General features: G+C 48.5%; 1 protein-coding gene across 1 annotated transcript; it reads left to right on the forward strand.

Moving 5' to 3' along the window:
• Positions 1 to 886: 886 nt before the first annotated feature.
• On the forward strand, positions 887 to 2,596 carry LOC119328790. Its single transcript, XM_037601772.1, has 5 exons — positions 887 to 1,009; positions 1,543 to 1,627; positions 1,746 to 1,978; positions 2,083 to 2,139; positions 2,236 to 2,596. The coding sequence occupies exons 1-5, from the start codon at positions 914 to 916 to the stop codon at positions 2,362 to 2,364; spliced, it is 600 nt and encodes a 199-aa protein (XP_037457669.1). The 5' UTR covers positions 887 to 913; the 3' UTR covers positions 2,365 to 2,596.
• Positions 2,597 to 22,621: the final 20,025 nt, after the last annotated feature.

The raw sequence follows: 22,621 nt of genomic DNA on the forward strand, positions 1-22,621 counted from the left end.
GCCGGCAGAGAGAACAGAGGACCATCACTCGAGAGCTAGCTACCTAGCAACTCCACTGTTCTCGCGCTTCTTCCTCCTCCTCCGCTCCGCGTCCGGCTCCGCTGCCTCGACGACGACAGGCCCGCCGGACGGTCCTCCGCCGCGTCCCCCGAGCCCTGCCGCCGAGTCACGTCACGCGCGCCGCGCCCCTCTCCATTGCCCGGGTAATCCTGTCCTCATTAGTTTGAGAACTCCATAGGCTGGCTGGGACTTGGGAGTGCACGGGAGGGGCCCTGACTATGGTGTGGTCATCTCATTCTCATCTGCTACTGCACATTGCTAGCACCATGCTCAGTTGTTCACCATCATCTGGTGGCCTGGCATCAGGCCGCTCATGGTTAGTCCTTTGGTTGTAGACTTGTAGTACCGGCACAGAACAGAGAACCTTTACCCAGCTTGCCGGCCACTCCATCCGTCTCAAGATAAGTGTCTTAACTTTATACTAATTTTAGTATAAAGTTGTAGTGCTAAAGTTGAGACACTTATCTTCGGACAGAGGGAATACTAGTTCTCACTCTTCTTCCTCCTCTTCCCCGCGTCCGGCGCCCCTGCTACTCCATCCAGTGTTCTCCGCCGCATCCCCCACCCCGGTCGGCGAATCACGATCACGTGCGCCGCGCCTCTCCATTGGCCGGGTAATCCTGTCCTCATTAGTTCGACAACTCCATAGGCTGGCTGGGACTTGGGAATGCGCGGGAGAGGTCCTGACTTTGGTTGTTGTCATGTCATCTGCTCCTGCAGGTTGCTAGCACCATGTTCAGTTGTGCGCCATCATCTGGTGGTCTGGCATCAGGCGGCCCCTCTTGATTAGTCCTGCGTCCTGAGCCACTTCCGTTGTCCTGCAACTTCGGCTGCAGCGGCAGCTGCTCGCTGAATGGAGGACGCGGAAGAAGTGCAGATTTGGGCGCCGATTCTTGCTGACCCGCTCGATTGGCCTCCATCTTCAGTTACCATCCCTCTTCCAAGTCAGGTACATTTCGTTTCTTGCTCAGCTAGCTCTCTTCTCACATGTTTTATTTATGCTAGACACGCGCCATAGTACATGCAGACCAAACGTTGATTTTGGACCTTACAAGTGCACTACGTAATGCTCCCTACGTCCCAAAAAGCTTGTTTTAGATTTGTCTACATACGGATGTATCTAGCTAGACACGTTTTAGAAGTTTTTTGGGACAGAGGTAATATATTTGTCCATTCGCCCTAAAAAAATTGCAGTATACTTATGCTAGACAGAGGAAGAGTAGTGAAAAGTGCAGTAACTACACCAATCGTCTGCCGAGGCCACAAAGGAATACAAACACAACTCCACTCGAACTATGAAAACAAAACAGGTGTAGCAGGGGGCTTCCCTATTGCTCTTGCTCAAAAGGAACTCTGTCCCCGCAAAAAAAAGGAACTCTGCCGGGCACCAAACTCCTAGACAGTAGACACAATCCAACCATCTGCACCGTCACCGGTAAAAATCAAAATCAAGGTAGTTATACTTATATCTATTCATGACAGGTGGAAGAATATTGCAGTTATGTGTATGGCGTCGATGGCATGGGAATCAGCAAATTTGCACCAGAGCCCAAAGATGATTTGGGAGGTACCATGTCAATTATGCTATCCTGTCTAGTATTTCCAGTTACACATGCATGTGAGCAGATTCAGTTTTTGTGTATTCGCAAGCTCATCAAGCTAATGTATGCATATTTGGTGTTTAGACCTCATAGTAAAGCAAAATTGGTGGCATCGCCTTCGAGGTCCTCGCAAGAGGAGGATATTTCCTTGGGGAAGCGGGGGCATGAATTTTCACCGTCGAAAGAACAATGAGCATTGGACACATGAAGAAGTGAAGAAGCTGGTTAAGGGTGTCAAGACATATGGTGCCGGGCGATGGACTATGGTGAAGAATCGTTACTTCTCATCATCGATTCGAGACCCAGCACATCTCAAGGTATGGGCAAACATTGAAGTTGTTTTTATTAGGTTGGGGGAGAATATCAAAGTTGACTAAAAAAATATATTGATTCAGATAGCATGTTGTTTTTCATGTTTTAGGACAAATGGAGGAATCTTCTGAGAGCTTGTGGGGTCCCGTGCAGCTCTCAAAGGAAGGTCAGTTCATTATGTTCTGTGTTCTTCTCTGTACAGTTACTCCATGAGAAATTCCAAGTATATTGGATTATCATACATATGTTTAATTTGATGCAGGAAAAGGCACAAAAGACTATGTTCCGGCCCTTAGATACAGAGTTGATCCAACAGATCCAAGAGTTGGCCATCGATTCAGCCTCCACATCAAAAATGAAGAAACACCGTGGGAAAGGAACAACTAGCTGAGAATGACAACAAAATGATGGTTGCGGCCTTATAAGCTTACTTAGGTTAGCAACATCTAAATGTGTTACTTCTGTTGAAACTTGAAATCGGAAATATGTGCATACATTATGTAAGAAAAGCCAGTGAAACCGGCCGGCTTTTGTGCATCTATATATACCGTAGCTAAAAATTGTGCACTGTATAAATTCTGTGTGGTCGGTGCTCTAGCAGATTCCAAACTTCTTGTTTCGTTCTTAGTTTTCCTTCTTGATGTAAAGGTTCCACGGTCACCTTGTATAAATGCTTTCTTACTAAGAAATTAGCAATTACCATCTGTCCTGTTATATGCCAGAAAACACCATGCACCTGTTATCATACAAAACATCTCTCGATAGTGGGTATCAATCACACTAATACCCATTGGTCTTAAGATAATAAAATAATTTCGAAATAAAAGGTATTGCTGAAAAATTAAGGTTTTTATGGTATCTTCGTCAATGTGTGGTCTTTGCAACGGAAAATTGCGCTCGACGCAACTAGTCTGGAAGTAAGAAGTGTTGTTTTCATGACAATGAGACAATCAAATATAATTTTCTGCCAATGCAAGCTCGCACGGGTTACATGGGCAGTCATCCAGTCATCTAGATTGCATGTAACGTTTATCTGCCTAGTAGTGTTGCCAACATGTTTGGTAATTGGCTACATGAAAGCGCATTGATAATGGTGGAAGCAGCAACCTTGATTTGGTCATTGTGACACCCATAATTTTTAATGTGAAAAACTACTCTTTGTTCCAGGTTATCTTCTAGTGTATGCAGTACTTTGTTTGTGGTCTACATTTCAGCGACAAGAATATCGACGACTGCTTACGGTGGTGTGTACACGGTTGCTACATGCGGTCAAGGATGTTTTAATCATCTTGGGTGGCGGCATAATGATATGAAAATGGTCATGGCTGATTACAAATTTGTACTCTATGAAAATGTTAGTTGTAAGATTTATTGGACCCTTGGACTGCTCTTAACCAAATATTTGAAGTTAGAAAAGGTGAAAACTGAACTTATGTGTTCCACAAACGCCTTGGACCGCTCTTTGGTACTGCCCTCTTTTCTTTTGTGTAATGGTTAGCTAGAGTCTAGGATGACTCTTTGAAGAGAGGGGTGACGAATCTATTGTAAGCCCACCATTAGTATGTAACTGGGTCTGACCCATTCTTCTTTCTTAGTTGCAAGTATACCTTTCACGTGTAATTGGCCTTGGCCCATTTATTCGTCTCAGTTGTAAGTGCACTCTGGACACGTAGCTGGAGGTTCGACCCTTTTTTTGTCCTAGTTGCAAATCCATCCCTGACATACAATACATAGTACAAAGGCGGTTTACAAGGAGCAGTTGCCAAATTAAGCAACCGACATAAACAGGGATTATCCCCTAATTAATCTAATTAATTTATTCCTAATAATGATGATGGCATACATGTGTGGCGATGCGCGGGCATACCCACCTGCCGAATAAAAAAACAAATAAGCATGAGGAGGTGGGCTTGTTTCAGGGTGACATGGCGTTGTCACATCCATATGGAAGACATATCCATGGTAAATTATGTATAAATAGCATGGTAATATGCACATCGTGGACCCAATAACTCATTCATAAACACCGTGGTAATATTTTTGACCAGAAAAAAGAAGTTAAAAACATAACACGTAACTTATGTGTAAATAGCATGATAATATATGCATCGCAAGCATGATAACTTAGGCACAAAACACCATGGTAACTTTGACCTTAGAAAAAAAAATTGTTGAAAACATACCTAGGTATCTTGTGTGTAAACAACATGATAATATACACATCGTAGGCATGGTAACTTTTAACCTCCAAAAAATCACTAGAACATATCAACATGGGATCTACTTACAAAGATCGTTGCGGCGGATTTTTTATATGAAAACTGATTTTGAATCTCAGACCAACTATTTGAGCTTGAAAACATTTTGAATTTTGAAATAGGAAGAATCTAGGATGACATCATTTTTTTCATCTAGTGCATACATGCATGCGCATGTGCAGAAGGATGACGGAACCATGCATTTTTATGTTGCTGGTAACTTCAGTGAAAATACCACAATAACTTACATACCATAGGCGCGGTAACTTATGTAGGCCAGGCGTGGAAACTTTTGACCCTCAAAAAAGTCGTCACCAACATTAGATATAGTTTCGAAGATCTCGTCGCGAAGAATCTTTTATATGCAAACATATTTGCATCCGGTCCGATGGTTTGAGCTATAAAATATTTTAAATTTTCAAAATAGAAGAATTTAGGATGACATCAACTTTTTTCCTCTAGTGCATGTATGCATCAAATTGGATTGCTGCAGGAGTAGAGGAGGTCATCCTAATGTATGCATGCATGTAGTTAGGCTGGTCGTAATGGGAGTATCATAAGTAGTATTATACGCGCCACCTAAGCAATTTTAACGAGATGGCATATAATTAAATGAAGAAAGAGAGGTTTGAGTATCATATCATGATACCGTATCATATTAAATAATGTGCTACTTTGTGTCATGCATGGCAATAAATGTAGTCCTATATGATACCAACATATGATACCATGCATTACGGATGATACTTCCCATTACAACCAGCCTTAGAGGGAAAGAGAGAGTTATTTGATGGTTAAGCTTAACGACCACACAGTTGTCAGTTAGTGCGGTCCTATAATAATAATTTAACATTTTTGACACACTAAAGCCAACAAAGTGGAATAGGTGGTTGGGGGCCAGGGGCAATAGCCCCCTTATAATTATATGGAACATGGCAAATTTTCTTCCTTTTTTTCAACATGGCCAAAAAAAAATTTAACAGGACCATAGCAAACTTAGTGTATGTATCATAGCAAATGAAGTTCATGGATCATGGCATTTATTATGGTCCACGGATAATGATATATAGAACATTTTCCAACAAAGTTGGCATGGCCCATGGCAACTTTAGTTTTAGTCCTCGTGTTTCTTCTTTAATACCATCACAATTTATTTGGACCGGCAAATTAAGTTGCTCGAGCATGGCAAATGTAGTATATGGATAGTGGCAATTTTTACTATATGTATCATGGCCATTTTTTTTCTTCCTTCTCTGCAAAGTGGCGAGTTTCTTCTGCACATGGACTATGGCAAATATAGTCTATGCATTAAGGAGTTTTTTTAGTCTATAGATCATGCCATGAAATTACAATCTATGCATTTTTTTAGTCTAGGGATCATACATAGTACATTTCCAACATAGTTGTCATGACAAATCATAAATAGTTTGGCCAAACTCAAATGGCATTTTTTTTCATCCCATTTTTTCCGCTTTTAAAGTTGATGGCATGTTTTTCATAGCAGATCAAAAATTGGTTTTTATTTGTGACAGAAGAAAAAACAAAAATCGGTACCTTTTCGTTTGTTTCGTTATTGGGCTTTTTTTTTTGGTAAGCCAAATTGTACTAGTATGTTCATATCAATGATTAAACACCTTTAGTCCAGCAAGATCATCACCAAGATTTTGAAGACCACATAGCAGGGAGGTAAGGGTATCATGGTTGCTGGTCAGCAAAATCAGCCTTAACTGTAAAGTGCCACACTAGACAAAAGGTGTTTTGGGACGAAATCTCGCATCAGCAAAGATCATCGCTCTCTGACGGACCATTCATTCCTTGACACATACTGCACGCACGCGATCGAGCGATCAAATGATTAGATTTCCACACACAGTGGGTGCTCATGGGGCCGTATTTTGGTTAGCAAAACTAGCGCCGTTCAATTAAGCAAACCAAATGCGTGCATGTTCTTGGTTACTTTACTCCAAGAGTCGTCGAAATCAGGCCGATGGAACATGCAACGCAAGCATACACCGCGAGTATGGTTGATTGGAGTTCCCCGTATATGTTTGACTACTGGTTGAACACGATGGAGCAACTCAGAATGTTTTTCTGCATCTGACTATCATATGTACAATTCTGGATTAGTAGTTAGAGTTAGACCAAAACGATGCTGCTTGCAATCTGACACCCTGGCAAATTGATAGGCAAACATTCAGTTAGTTGGTACTGTCCACACAGAAGAACACTCCAAAGATTTCAGTGACCCCACACACAATTGCAATCAGTGCACTTAGAGCAACTTCGATGGGGCGATCCAAACGCGGACGGCGCTTTTGTCAGTTTTTTTGTCCGTTTGAGTCGGCCGCCCGTCCGGCGTCAGCCCAATTTTGCATTTGGTCGGCAGTGCGTTCAACGCGCCGACCCATTTCATGTCCGCATTCAACTTTTAAATAAAAAAGGCCCGCGGCCGATCATGTCAGCGGCCATGTCTCATGCCGGCACCATGCCAGCGCCGGCATAGATCACTCGTCATCCAATTTGAGCATGTCGGCCTGCATCTTTTCGAACCACGGCCTCTTCCTTGGCGACACGGTGTTGAGATCCACCTTCATGATCTCCACCCCGGTTATCATGCTTGCAAGAGCCACTTCTTTCGCCTTTGTCTTGGCGTTGGCGGCCTCGATCTCTAGCATCTTGGCTTGCTTCTCCGCTTCGAGCTCGAACATCTTGGCTTGCTTCTCGGCGTCAAGATCAAGCCTCCTCCTTTGGATCTCCATGAAAGCGTCCATTTGCTCCGCCTTGAAATGCCGGCGCTCCTCCTCCCTTGAGTCCTTCTTATTAATCATGCCGTCCACGCTTGCGATCAAGGCGTTGGTGGTCGCATCTCGCTTGTCCTCCTTCTTGGAGTTGGTCTTCCCCCTCGGCCGTGCCGGCTCGCCCTCCCCAACATCCTCCACGGCTTTCTTCCCCCCACGTGCCTTGAGGGCGGCATATTGCGCCTTAAACTTCTCTTCGTCCTTGATGACCCGATAGCAATGGGAGAGATTGAAGCACTTGCCATTATGTTGAACCTTGAATGCCTCCAAAGGTTGAAATGCCGACAAAATGTTTCCATGCAAGCATATGGGCAAGTGATAGAAAATGAAGACGTAAAAAGATGATCTTGATGGCACAAAAGAGGGCGGCTTGCTTGCTATCATACCATGTCTTGCATGTCGATGCCGCTCACGGGGCGGGCCTTGACGCTCTCAAGGGTGGCGCAAAACTTGTTGCACTCTTGTTGGATCACCCTCCACCGCTTGGAAATGAAGACCCACCTGCGCGTGCTCACAAATTGGTAAGGTGAAAACTTCTTGCGCTCATGAAACTCGCGGTGCACACGAGTCCAAAAGGTCAAATGCTTTTGTTCCGCGCCCTCTTTGGGTCTTGTCCAATGTCTCGCCAACACTCGCAAAGAAACTTGTCCTCAGCAGCTGTGTACGCCTTCGTGCGCTTGCTCTTACGCTTCGACTTAGGACCGGCGGCTTGGTTGGCGAGCTCGTCCTCGAACAAAGGCTTCACTTCGATGTCGCACTCGTCCTCTTCCTCTAGCCCATAGTCGTCCGGTAACTTGTAGTCGAGGGGGAAGCCGACCTGATCACGCATGAAGGCCGCCTGATCGGGATCATACCCAGCGGCCGGCGTGAACGCCCCGCGGCCGTCCTGGCTTTATGTCTCGTCGGGATCGTAGCCAGCGCCCGGCGCACCACCCTCGAAGATGAGGTTTTGCATGTAGTCCTCGTCGACGGCGGACGACATTTTCTCGAACAGGTTACGTGCGTACAGGAGCCCGTCGGCCGGTGTCTGTCGCGTGCGTTTCCTCGTGTCGCCGGACGACGAGCCACCGACCACCGGGGTGGCGTTGAGGTCGATGGGCGCGGGCGCGGGCGTGGAAGGCGCGACCACGCTCACGTCGGGTGAGCACTCCCCGGAGAGGCGGGAGGCATGCGGGTAGACGTGGAAGCCGGGGACTGGGTTGCAAGCCGACGCGCGGGGTGAGTCGGGCATCACCATCTGAGGAAATGCCGACGAGCCGGTGCTGGCCGCGGCGACGGCGGCTTGGAGGACGCTGTGCTGGCTAGGGTTTACCCCTAGCATGTAGAGCGTCTCCCTCGTTGCCGCGGCGACGCGGGCGTTGGTGAACTCCTGTTGCGCAGCGGCGACGGCGGCAGCCTCATCCCTCGCGTCCGCGGCGTGCCTCCGGCCCTTTCTCTTGGCCGACTCCCTTGCCCGCTGTTCGGGCATCAGCGCCTTCTTCGGCTTGGTTGCGGCGGCGGTCTTGCGCGGGGCACGAGGCTTGCCGTTCCCGGAGGGGGCGACGGCGCCGGGCAAGGCGAGGGAGGCGAGGCCAGCGGCGGCGGCGTCGAGGTCGAGGTCGATGGCGTCCTCCATGACTGGTTGGGGGGCGGGGGCGCACGCGGACGGGAGCGTTTTTGGGAAAAATGGTGGTGGCTGCCACCAACCGGCGGGCCCGAGGAGAGGAGTAGGCATGCGCGCGTCTGTCTCGTATCCGCGCCGACGCAAATCCGGCTCAAAATTGAGTCTGGATAGGTCGCCCGAGGACGAAAAACGGACGCACGTCCGTTTGAGTCGGGACGTTAGGCCGCCACTTTTATCCGCGCTTACCCAAATGAACGCGGACGGACGAAATGGGTCGCCTCATTGGAGTTGCTCTTAATTTGCAGTATTGCTTGCATCGATTGATCAACCATACAAGATGAAGACGAGAGGCTGAAACTATTAGTAGTCGAGGTGTTGGTTCAGCTGAATCATCATCATCTGTCTTGCCTGCTGGCTCACTTCAGCTGCCTGAATCACATTCATACTTCAGTCAGCTGAGTGACTAGAGAGTGAGCTGATGATGTTGATCCCTGAGGTTTTCCTGTGCCCAATCAGCCTGGACCTCATGTCGGACCCCGTCACCCTCCTCCCCACCGGCCAGACCTACGACCGTCCCAGCATCCGCCGGTGGCTCGCCGCAGGCCACCGCACGTGCCCGGTCACCATGCGCCCGCTGCCGCACCACACATCGGGCTTGTTGGCGCCCAACGGCACGCTCAAGCACCTCATCGACCGCTGGCTCCTCCTCGCCGACCTCGCGCTGCCCACGCTCAGGGACAACCTCCTCGACGCCGCCGCCGCCGCCCCTGATTCCTCTCCAACGGTGGCGGCCGTGGAGACGCTGAGGATCGTCAGGTCGCTCTCCCCTCCCGGCTTCTGCGCCCTGCTCCTACGCCTCCTCATGCTTCGGAGCAGCGATGATGTGCTCGCCGAGCTAGCACTCGACTGCCTCCTCGCGTCGCCGTCGACGCGTGAGCTCGCCGACGCGCTGCAGGAGGAGAAGAAGTTGGCCTCCTCCTTGGCCTTCCTTTTAAGACAAGGGAGACCCAAGATCAAGATAGGCCTGTGCCGCCTAATCCACACCGTCGGAGCCGTTGCCGTCGACGCCGTCGTGGCCTTGGGCCGCTCAGAGCCGGTTATGGGAGCACTGGCCGCTCTGGTGCGCGACGACACCGGCGGCGGCGCGTCCGACGCCGCTCTGAGGGCGATGTGCAGCCTCTGCTCGTCTGACCTGGCCAGCCGGGAGGCCGCAGTGGCGGCGGGCGCCGTCGACGCCCTGCTCTCGTACATCAGCAACGGCGGCTCCAGAAAGAGGCCATCTTCACACGCGCTGTGGACCCTGGCTCTGGAAACACTGGAACTCGTGCTCGTCAGCGTGGACGCCGGCAGGCAGGCCATGTACGCTCGCCCCGGCGCGACGGCCGTCTTGGTGAAGATGGTCTTCATGGTGCCCTCCCGTCAGGACCGGGCGGGCGGCGGCGGCAGCGAGCACGCCATCGGGTCGCTGCTGGTGGCATGCCGCGAGTCTGCGGAGGCGCGGGTGGACGCCATCAACGCCGGGCTGCTCACGCGGCTGCTCCTGTTGCTGCAGAGCCAGTGCAGCCCCAGGGCCAAGGCCAACGCCATGGCGCTGCTCAAGCTGCTCAGGGCCATCTGGGCTCGCCATTGATTAGCTCATCCCATCAATCTTAGAACCTTATGTAAATGCAGTATCGAATATTGGAGATAAATATTAGTAGTACAGTAACAATAATTAACGAGCTCATGGTCATCTTATTTGAATCTTTTCAAGTCGCACGCTGCTATTTTCCGTGTAACAAATTCCCGAATTCTCTCAAGTGGCAACGACAGCCCAATGTCCGTGCGTTGCTACAAACTACTTAAGAGCATAATTTTAAGTTGAAGTCACATTTTTATAATATCATTCTGCAAGTGTTGATCTCACAAGATAGTAGTAGTATACTTGTTTGTTTGTTTTAGTAAAAGCACATTTGCTTATTTATGTATCTTGAAAAGTTACTAGCCCCACAAATGGGTAAGGATGTATTTTTTATTTATGAAGGTTGTTGATCCCACACATGAACTCACCATCAACTCCAACCTACATGGAGTACTTGTTTAATCTTCTGCATATTTGGGGCACGCTACATGTTGGCTGATTAATACATGGATCAGATTAGCCGCCTCAAGAGCCGTCGGATTCTGCATGACACACGTCTAATCGCCTGCTCCAGTCAATTTGCAGCATGGCTTCCATTGTCGAGGTATTTGCACGGTAGATACTATAAGGTGGCTTATCTCGTGTGGTTGGGACTCATGAGCGCCAACGGCATCTGAATGCTGGATTAGGCACGAGCACCGATGACACAGAGACATACCCAGGTCCAGGACCCTCGCATGGAGCTAATACCCTAGTCCTGCAAGGATCACTATGAGGAACACGGTTGCTCTTAGAGTTGTATCAGAGGACAAAAAGAGAGAGCTCTAGCTCTGCTCTCTCCCTCATGTATGTGGGTGTGGTGGTGAGAATGAGTCGACCGCCTTCTAGGGGGCTCCTGGGAGGTCTTATACTTGGGCCTCCCAGATTACAAAATGCCTGAGAAGGTGGGGTGGGCCCCGATGCCAGCGTCTCTGGCCTCCCGTGGCGCCCATCGGCTGCGGGGTCCTGTTGGTCATCGGGCCCGCTGGCCGCGGGGCCTGCCGGCTGCTTATTGTTGTAGCATGTAAACCATGGCGTCATGGGGTGGTTGGCACGACGCTTCTACAGTGTCGGGTCGTCCGGGCGTTGGTCGCCTCGGTCAGCGGTGCCGACAGCATTGTAGCTACGCCCTCACGTTGTACAAGGTGTCTTGTTCCTGTCGCTTGATATTGTTGGATTTGACGGGCACTAACCCCGCCGGCTGCAGCCAGCCGGCCTCGTCGAGGGGCTGCGCTCAGCCGGCTGAAGGGCCAGCTGGTTTGAGGGAGTCGAGTTGTCCCGGTGTTTTGAAATGTTGTCTTGCCTCCATGAGCCTACCCGGGGGTCATGCCCCCAACACCCATGCGTTCATGGTTTGTAACATGAGCCATACTACGCTCAATTGTGTCGAGTGACATGTTGTATGAGTCGGGCTCCAACTCTTTGCAACATGGCTAGTGTAGTGCTCGCGGTTTGCAACATGAGTCATGTTGCACTCCATTCAAAGTGTTTTCTATATTGCGGCCACAACAAACAACCTTGACCGGCCTGCAACAGAGCATGTGTAATGTGTTGCGCTCGTGTATCTTACAGCAAGGCCCACTTTGCAAACAAGTATATGGTTGTTCTACATTTTACCCTAATCGGTTTGCAACAGAGCCCGTGTTGTGCTCATGCATCTTGTAACAAGGGATGTGTTGCAAACGAGTATATGAGTAGGGTTGTTGCATGCCACACGATAAAAAGCTGATCACACGATCGGGGAGCTAGTCGACACACGCCCAGTTATTAGTAGGGTGACCACGAGGGTTCTCCTGTATATTTTTGGTTAGCAAAACAGGTGTCGTCCAATTAAGTAAACCACATATACTTGTGTGCGGTTGGACGCCAACCGTTGCAGACAAGAATCAAGGTTTTTTTAGGGAAAATTATCACCGCTTTATTTAAAACACAAAGTTCGGGATGTCATCCGAGATTACATCAAGAACGAAGTCAGGGGGAGCCCCCAACCAAACCTTACACAGTTAATCTCCGACACCTACACTGGCAAATTTATGCGCGGCAATATTGGCTGAACGCCGAACCCAAGAGACTTTAAAACCCGCAAACGAATGCAACATCATTTTAATGTCCTCCACCCAAGGACCAGCAACGCCCAAGATCTTCATAGGTTGATTAAGCATCTTCACCACACTCTGGCTATCAAGCTCAACATGTACTCGTTCTGCATTAACCTCCCGAGCCACCTCCAAAGCCCTCTTGCAGGCCAAGATTTCCACGGCTTCCGGGTGTACTATGTTGGGGAAATGATGGCATAACCCAGCTCTAAAAGTACCGTGGTGATCTCTCAACACGGCACCCCCTCCTCCTTTATCCCCATGTCGCGATGTTGCGCCATCCACATTCAGTTTGAGCCAACCCTCATCAGGTGGCTGCCACTTTTGAGTAGCTTTTGGCACTGCTGGCTGCTGTGGCACTTGATAACCTACAAGTATATGGGGTCGCAACAGTTTTCGAGGGTAGAGTATTCAACCCAAATTTATTGATTCAACACAAGGGGAGCCAAAGAATATTCTCAAGTATTAGCAGCTGAGTTGTCAATTCAACCACACCTGGAAACTTAATATCTGCAACAAAGTGTTTAGTAGCAAGGTAATATGATAGTAGTGATAATGGTAGCAAAAGATAACAGTAGTAAAAGTAATGTTTTTGGTAATTTGTAGTGATGATAGCAATAGCAACGGAAAAGTAAATAAGCGAAGAACAATATATGGAAAGCTCGTAGGCAATGGATCGGTGATAGAGAATTATGCCGGATGCAGTTCATCATGTCACAGTCATAACCTAGGGTGACACAGAACTAGCTCCAGTTCATTGATACAATGTAGGCATGTATTCCGAATATAGTCATACATGCTTATGGAAAAGAACTTGCATGACATCTTTTGTCCTACCCTCCCGTGGCAGCGGGGTCCTTACGGAAACTAAGGGATATTAAAGCCTGCTTTTAATAGAGAACCGGAACAAAGCATTAATACATAGTGAATACATGAACTCCTCAAACTACGGTCATCATCGGTAAGTATCCCGATTATTATCACTTCGGGGTTAACGGATCATAACACATAATGGGTGACTATAGACTTGCAAGATAGGATCAAGAACACTCATATATTGATGAAAACATAATAGGTTCAGATCTGAAATCATGGCACTCAGGCCCTAGTGACAAGCATTAAGCATAGCAAAGTCATAGCAACATCAATCTCAGAACGTAGTGGATATTAGGGATCAAACCCTAACAAAACTAACTCGATTACATGATAGATCTCATCCATCCCATCACCGTCCAGCAAGCCTACGATGGAATTACTCACGCACGGCGGTGAGCATCATGAAATTGGTGATGGAGGATGGTTGATGATGACGATGGCGATGGATTCCCCTCTCCGGAGCCCTGAACGGACTCCAGTTAGCCCTCCCGAGAGGTTTTAGGGCTTGGCGGCAGCTCTGTATCGTAAAACGCAATGGATTCTTCTCTCTGATTTTTTTCTCCCTGAAACACAATATATGGAGTTGGAGTTGGAGTCGGAGAGGCACCAGGGGGCCCACGAGGTAGGGGGCGCGCCCCCACCCTCGTGGACAGGTGGTGGGCCCCCTGGCCTTTATCTTTTGCAGGTATTTTTTATATTTTCCAAGTTGCTCCGTGAAGTTTCAGGTCATTCTGAGAATGTTTGTTTCTTCACATAAATAACACCATGGTAATTCTGTTGAAAACAACGTCAGTCCGGGTTAGTTCCATTCAAATCATGCAAGTTAGAGTCTAAAACAAGGGCAAAAGTGTTTGGAAAAGTAGATACGACAGAGACGTATCAACTCCCCCAAGCTTAAACCTTTTCTTGTCCTCAAGCAATTCAGTTGATAAACTGAAAGTGATAAAAAAACTTTTACAAACTCTGTTTGCTCTTGTTGTTGTAAATATGTAAAGCCAACATTCAATTTTTCAGCAAAGATTATAGATAACCACATTCACAATAACGCATAGGTCTCAAGTTTACTCATATCAATAGCATAATCAACTAGCGAGCAATAATAATAAATCTCGGATGACAACACTTTCTCAAAACAATCATAATATGATATAACAAGGTGGTATCTCGCTAGCCCTTTCTGAGACCGCAAAACATAAATGCAGAGCACCTTTAAAGACCAAGGACTGACTAGACATTGTAATTCATGGTAAAAGAGATCCAGTCAAGTCATACTCAATGTAAATTAATAGTAATGAATGCAAATGACAGCGGTGCTCTCCAACTGGTGCTTTTTAATAAGAGGGTGTGATGACTCAGCATAAAAGTAAATAGATAGGCCCTTCGCAGAGAGAAGTAGGGATTTGTAGAGGTGCCAGAGCTCGGTTTTGAAACAGAGGTGAATAATATTTTTAGCGGTATACTTTCATTGTCAACATAACAACCAAAAGATGGCAATATCTTCCATGCTACACACATTATAGGCAGTTCCCAAACAGAATGGTAAAGTTTATACTCCCCCTTCCACCAACAAGCATCAATCCATGGCTTGCTCGAAACAACGAGTGCCTTCAACTAACAAGAGACCTAGGGGGGTTTTGTTTGCAATTATTTTGATTTAGTTTGCATAAAGCATGGGACTGGGCATCCCGGTGACCAGCCATTTATCTCATGAGTGAGGAGCGGAGTCCACTCCTCTTGAGAATAACCTGCCTAACATGGAAGATACAGACAGCTCTAGTTGATACATGAGCTATTCAAGCATACAAAATAGGATATTTATTTGAAGTTTTAGAGTTTGGCACATACAAATTTACTTGGAACGGCAGGTAGATACAGTATATAGGTAGGTATAGTGGACTCTTATGGAATAACTTTGGGGTTTAAGGGATTGGATGCACAAGCAGTATTCCCGCTTAGTACAGGTGAAGGCTAGCAAAAGACTGGAAGCGACCAGCTAGAGAGCGACAACAGACATGCATTAAAATTAATCAACACCGAGTGCAAGCATGAGTAGGATATAATCCACCATGAACATAAATATCATGAAGGCTATGTTGATTTTGTTTCAACTACATGCATGAACATGCGCCAAGTCAAGTCACTTAAATCATTCAGAGGAGGATACCACCCTATCATACCACATCATAACCATCTCAATAGCATGTTGGCACGTAAGGTAAACCATTATGACTCATAGCTAATCAAGCATGACACAAGGAACTATGATCTCTAGTTGTCATTGCAAACATGTTTATTCATAATAGGCCGAATCAGGAACGATGAACTAATCATATTTACAAAAACAAAAGAGGTCGAGTTCATACCAACTTTTCTCATCTCAGTCAGTCCATCATATATCATCTTAATTGCCTTTCACTTGCACGACCGAACGATGTGAATAATAATAATAGTGCGTGTGCATTGGAATAAGCTGGAATCTATAGGCATTCAATAAACAGGAGAAGACAAGGCAACATGGGCTCTTTTGTCAGATCAACAATAATGTATATAAGAGCCACTTCAACAATTTAATCATGGTCTTCTCCTCTTGACCCCCAAAGAAAAGAAAAAGAAATAAAACTATTTACACGGAAGAGCTCCCAACAAGTAAAAAAAGAACGGGAAATCTTTTTGGGTTTTCTTTTTAATTACTACTACAAGCATGGAAAGTAAACTAATTAAAAGCTACAAATAATTTTTTTGGTTTTTCTTAAGGTTAATCAAACACACAAGAAGAAAGCATAAAAAGGAAAATAAACTAGCATGGATGATACAATGAAAAAGTATGAGCGTCGACATCTAGCAAATGAGTGTATGAACATAAATGTAATGTCGGTGGGAAATACGTACTCCCCCAAGCTTAGGATTTTGGCCTAAGTTGGTCTATGGCCACGGCTGGCCTGGCGGATATCCATAATAGTAGTTGGGGTCGTACTGAGAAGAAGAAGAGGAAGTCTCCGATTGCCACTGGCTGACAATCATCTCCGGATCCCACTGGTAATTAGACTGTCGTGAAGGATCAACTTGTGGTTCTGGCTCTGGCTCCATGGCTGGTGCAGGGTTCCGGTAGGCATGAATAGCCTTCAACTAAACAAGGTACTGGCCTGCAGATAAATCAAACAAAAAAGGAGCAGGCAGGGTAATAGTCTCAGGATGATGTTTATTAAAGAACAATTTGTATTTAAGCTCTCCTTCCTTATTCTTAACAATAAAATCATGTGTCACCATACTTTTATAATCTAGATAAACACGAGGCAGCACTTTTTTTTCCTTCTCATAATGCCTAATAGGTATTGTCGGTGTCAAAACCGGCGGATCTCGGGTAGGGGGTCCCGAACTGTGCGTCTAGGCGGATGGTAACAGGAGACAAGGGACACGATGTTTTTTTACCCAGGTTCGGGCCCTCTCGATGGAGGTAAAACCCTACTCCTGCTTGATTGATATTGATGATATGGGTAGTACAAGAGTAGATCTACCACGAGATCAAGGAGGCTAAACCCTAGAAGCTAGCCTATGGTATGATTGTATGTTGTGTATGTTGTCCTACGGACTAAAGCCCTCCGGTTTATATAGATACCGGAGAGGGCTAGGGTTACACAGAGTCGGTTACAATAGTAGGAAATCTACGTATCCGTATCGCCAAGCTTGCCTTCCACGCCAAGTAAAGTACCTTCTGGACACGAGCCGGAGTCTTCAATCTTGTATCTTCGTAGTCTTGGAGTCCGGCGGACATTGATAGTCCGGCTGTCCGAACACCCCCTAGTCCAGGACTCCCTCAGTAGCCCCTGAACCAGTCTTCAATGACGATAAGTCCGGCGTGCATAATGTTCGGCATTGCAAGGCGGGTTCCTCCCTTGAATAATCCAGAGAAGATAATGAACACCGGGATAGTGTCCGGCTCTGCAAAATAAATTCCACATTCCACCGTAGAGAGAATAAAATGTACACTTAGTTCAATCTGCTGACGTATTATGCGGCGTGACATCACACCGCCACCAGGTCCTTGTTTGAATTACTATATCGCCTCAGCATGTTTAGCGAAGCGGTTTCCTTGGCACGTCTTGTCGAAGCAAAGATCGTGTTCCCCTTATTCCGGGATTCTCATCAATACGTGCGTGGGTAACCCAACCGCGCCATCAACGGTGGCGCTTGGGAGATAAGCGAGTTTTACCAGGCCGGTGGGGGACGCATAGTTTTGTCCGCCTATATATAAGGGATAAGGATTCACCTTCTCACCTACGCCTTCTTCCTCCTTTGCTTATCCATCCCCACGAATTCAAGCTCCAACGCCCGAACTCGCGCATCTCACCTCGACCTTCTCCGAATATGTCTGGAGCGGGAGGTAAATGGTTAGCCTCCACCGTCAAGGAGGAGGACATCACCAAACTGCGCAGCGCCGGATACCTTTCCGGCGATATCGCGCATCGGCTGCCCGACGAGGGGCAGCTCATCCCTACCCCCGGGCCTCATGAGAGGGTCGTCTTCCTTCCCCACTTCCTCCGCGGACTGGGCTTTCCGCTCCATCCATTTGTCCGGGGGCTCATGTTTTACTACGGCCTAGATTTCCACGATCTGGCGCCGAACTTTATCCTCAACATCTCGGCGTTTATCATCGTGTGCGAGGCCTTTCTCTGCATCCGGCCCCACTTCGGCCTGTGGCTCAAGACCTTTAACGTCAAGCCGAAGGTTGTGAAGGGTACGCAAGCGGAATGCGGAGGCGCTATGTTGGGCAAATTGCCCAACGTCCCTTGGCTAGAAGGGACCTTCGTGGACTCCGTCAAGGGGTGGCAATCGGGGTGGTTCTACATCACCGAGCCACGCAAATCCACATGGGTGGCGGCCCCCGAGTTTAGATCAGGCATCCCCACGCAGCTCACCTCCTGGAAAGAGAAGGGCTTGCAGTGGGGGAATCCAGTGGAGGTGACGGGACTCCGAGCATGTATCAAGAAGATGATGAGCAATAAGCTCAGGCTCGTCAACGTGGTCCAAGTCATGCTCATCCGGCGAATCCTCCCATGCCAAGAACGGGCATTTAATTTGTGGGAGTTTAATCCGGAACAGCACCAGGCGCTAAATGGGCTCTTCGATACAACATACGAAGGCGCCTGGAGGGTGCTGTTCAAGGGCGCCGAAGCCCCCGCGTCCGCGACCAAAGACCGCGGATTCAGCTCGCAGAATCCAACTGACGAGGTAAGTGATTCAACCCCATTACGGGACACTTGTGATAATTAGATTGACTCTAGTGAGGCTTCATTTTGCCTCTTCCTTTAACAGGAATGGATGGAGAAGGCCAAGCTGCTCATCAGCCCGGCTCCCATGCCAGAAGACCCAGCGAATGCCCACTTAACAGGGCTGCTGGTTCCGGCACCGCACGTGGTGTTGGAGAAGAAGGCCAAGAAGGTGGCCGCGGGGACTCAAAAGAGTTCCCGCAATCAGGCGTCTGACGACGACGAGGACTCCTCTCCCGAAGACAAGGAGGAGGAGTACTCTCTCCCGGAGGAGGGAGAGAAGAAAAGGAAGGCTTCCCCCATCGGGGGGGCCGAAGGGTCCAAGAGGGGGAGAACTATCCCCCCGGACAGTTCCGCCAACATCAGCGTTGGTGAGGATGAGCGGCCTCCAAGGGCCAGGCGTCCGGCAAGATCGTAAGTATCCGGATCCTTGATGTGTAATTTCTTTTATGTCGCGTAGTATCCTTCTAACGCCGCATTCTGCCCGTAGTCCGGCCAATGATGATCTCCCTGACTCATCGAGCTGGTCATTGGCCTCGTCGGATGTGAATTCCATCCCGACTGCCTCCACCCCACGCGCCAACAAGGACGCCGAGGTGGGATCCCAGAGAGGGACCCATCAGGAGGAGGCTCCGGAGGCGCCGTCAGGCAGCCCCCCGGACTTCGTGCCGGACTCTACATCGGAACCCGCTGTGGTTCCAGAGTCCGGCAAGCGGCCCCTTCGAAAGAAGGGCAGGACCGTGACGCCGGCGGCCTCCGTCCAACCGGAGGCGTCGGATAACCTGCTGGAGGCGCTTAAAGGCGCTTCCATCGAGGAAGAACACCGCACTATCATGAGTGTGGTGATTGAAAAGGTTCAGCTCGCGAAAAGCGGGCTGACCGAAGCCTGCAGTAGCCTTTTAACAGGCTTTGAGGTAAGAAGTAAAAATTATGTAATATAATACCGCATAGACAGTAGCCCCTGATGCTTGGTTCGGTGTTCAGAAAGAAAAGCCGGACTAAGGATCTATAATAAGATATACGCAGGGTTGCCTAAAATATGTCAATATGGGTTTGCAGGCTGCACTGCTGACCTCTGCCGCATTAACGGCGGAGGTTGACGTGCTGAAGAAAGAACTCGAGCGGTCCGAGCAAGAGCTCGGCCACGCAAAGAAGCAGCTCGAGGAAAAAGAAAGTGAGTAACACCTCTTTGAATAAGTACCTTACAGAAAAGGATTTTGGTTGCAAAAAATTAACAAGGATAATATGTGCATTGCAGGGGCCACTAACGATGTGGCAACCCTGAAGGATGTTGTGTCCGCGGTCGAACGCAATGCGGCCGCAGAACGGGCTGAGCAAGAAAAACAAGAGGCACGTGTGGCGGAAGTTCGGCAAGAGCTCCAAGTTCTCATGGAAAAACATGAAAGTTTGGAGCGTGACTCCAAGACTCGAGAGTCCGAGCTTGCCTCGGCTCTCGAAAGTGCCAAGTCCGCCAAGGCCGGGGCCCATAAGGCCCTTCAGGAGGTTGAGGACATAAAGAAAATAGCGGCGGGTAAGGCGTTTTTCATGCAAAGTAGGCATGTTAATGTGAACTACCTGATACTTACCCGAATTCAGAGCTCTCCAGGGGCATTTGCAGATCTGCCGAGTAGTGCGGCTGATGCCGCCGCATTCTATCGTGGCGAGGAGGGGAGTTCGACGGAGAAGGTCTTCTGGTCTCAGTATACTGAGGCCGGCCATCCGGTGCCCCCAAGCGACCAGCTGAAGCAGCTGGTCGAACTCCACAAAGTAGCTGAGGAGGCCATGAAGGGCCTCATAGTCCGGCTGTGGCCTGGACAGGCCATGCTTGGTAGCTACTTTGGCCTCGTGCGGCGGCTGGTGGATGCATGCCCTAGGCTGGATGTAGTCAAGCGCTCCGCCTGTAAATTGGATGCGGAGAAGCTTCTCACGGACCCACCGCCACCGGGCAAGGAGTATCGCACGCCGGAGAAGTATTATAATACTGTCCTGAAGGGAGCCTGCAATATTGCAGATGAGTGCTCCCGAAATGTAATCTTTGAGTGAACTCGCTGTTTATTTATCCTGTGCGCTGAAAACTTCGTTCATATGCGCCATGAGCAACGCTTGTTTAATTTAAAATATTACCTTCTGTGCGGCCGTTTATAAAATCTGAGAGATGGCAAGTCGTTGGCTTCAGCCCCCAAGCCACAAGTGCTGGGGTGTTCGGTGATAAACTTGAGCACTCTTGTTCCCATATTTGGGTCCATCTAGGGAGGCGCTCAACACGACGAACAAGGCGACCGGACTTATAATGCTTGAACACTCTCACTTAGCCATAGAATTCTATAATTTTAAATTTCGGCGAAGCCCCTGGTATTCGGAAGACCGAATCCGGGGCGCTATCCACGCCTTCATCGGACATAATCCGGAACTTCGCTCGAAGCGGCGTGAGTCTTTAAGGACCCGAAAAAACCTCTCGAACAGCGACCAATCTCTCGCCTTATCATGCCGGTCAGTTTTAGCTTTCTCCACTGAGGCGTTAACCCGGCTCAACCGGGGCGCAATCGCAGTGGTTCTCCCAGTGCTACCTTAGCCGACGGAACAGAAACGTAAGGTGCCAAACATGGGAGCCGGGCAAACCCAACTATTGACCCAAGACATGATTCGGAGCCGATTCATATAATGCTATAAGTTCGGGGTGCCGCACTTGTGAAAGTGTTCGGACTTTATCACACCATAGAGTGGGGAACATGAGCCCCTGGTGTATTATGCCGTACCAAAAATATACGGGTGCCAGAATGTCATATAATGAACATATATATATATATAATGTAATGCAATTGCGATCATAAAGGTGCTGCATTATTAATGAAAGAAAAAGTCTGCTAGTAGAGCGGACTGATACAAGTAGTGCGGTAAGCAAGGGATTTGGACTAAATAAACATGTCCCCCTCCAGGGATCAGCTGCGGATTTGGTGTATGTAATTGAATTTAATGCTCGTAATTGAGACCACCTGAGTGTTCGACGCGGCCTTCTTTGGTCCCTGACTGTTGCATCGTGAGTTCGGCAGGTTCACCGCCGGACAGGGCTTCTGGTGAACAGAGTCCTGTGTACAAAAAATAAGAAAAATAATAATAATAAAGAGGCACATTTGTGAGCCCCTGGTGTGGTCGAACCGCACTCTGGGTCCGTTGTGATCGTGCCCCCTCCCCTGTGCCCATGGTATCTCCAAAGCGTAATGATGTACGCGGAGTGTTATTCTTGCGATCATACGCGGGCGAGGGTTGGGGCCGCATTGCTACGCGTGCTCTGATCGCGTCAGGTGGTCTTGGTTGATATTGCTCCGGGCGCGCTTTGCTGTATCCGACCGTTTAACGGCCGGACTCGCGAATTGCCTTAGAAGGCTGCTCTGTACTTCTGCCGCGAGAGCCGCTGTATGTTCCTCCGTTCGGAGGGAGCGTTCCGTATTCCCATTGACCGTGATGACTCCTCGAGGCCCTGGCATCTTGAGCTTTAGGTATGCATAGTGCGGCACCGCGTTGAATTTGGCAAACGCGGTTCGTCCGAGCAGAGCGTGATAGCCGCTGCGAAACGGGACTATGTCGAAGACTAACTCTTCACTCCGGAAATTATCCGGGGATCCGAAGACCACTTCCAGTGTGACTGAGCCTGTACAGTTGGCTTCCACTCCTGGTATGACACCTTTAAAGGTTGTCTTTGTAGGTTTAATCCTTGATGGGTCTATGCCCATTTTGCGCACTGTATCCTGATAAAGCAGGTTCACGCTACTGCCGCCATCCATCAGGACTCTCGTGAGGTGAAACCCATCGACGATTGGGTCTAAGACCAATGCGGCGAATCCGCCATGACGTATGCTGGTCGGATGGTCTCTTCGATCGAAAGTGATCAGACAAGAGGACCATGGGTTGAATTTTGGGGCGACTAGCTCCATCGCATAGACGTCCCTGAGTGCGCGTTTCCTCTCCCTCTTGGGTATATGGGTCGCGTATATCATATTCACCATCCGTACTTGTGGGGGAAAACCCTTCTGTCCTCTGTTGTTCGGCGGCCGGGTCTCTTCCTCGTCGTCGCTATTTAGCCCCTTGTCAT

The sequence above is a fragment of the Triticum dicoccoides genome, chromosome 7A (assembly GCF_002162155.2).
Source record: "Triticum dicoccoides isolate Atlit2015 ecotype Zavitan chromosome 7A, WEW_v2.0, whole genome shotgun sequence".
In the NCBI taxonomy this organism is placed as follows: Eukaryota; Viridiplantae; Streptophyta; class Magnoliopsida; order Poales; family Poaceae; genus Triticum; species Triticum dicoccoides.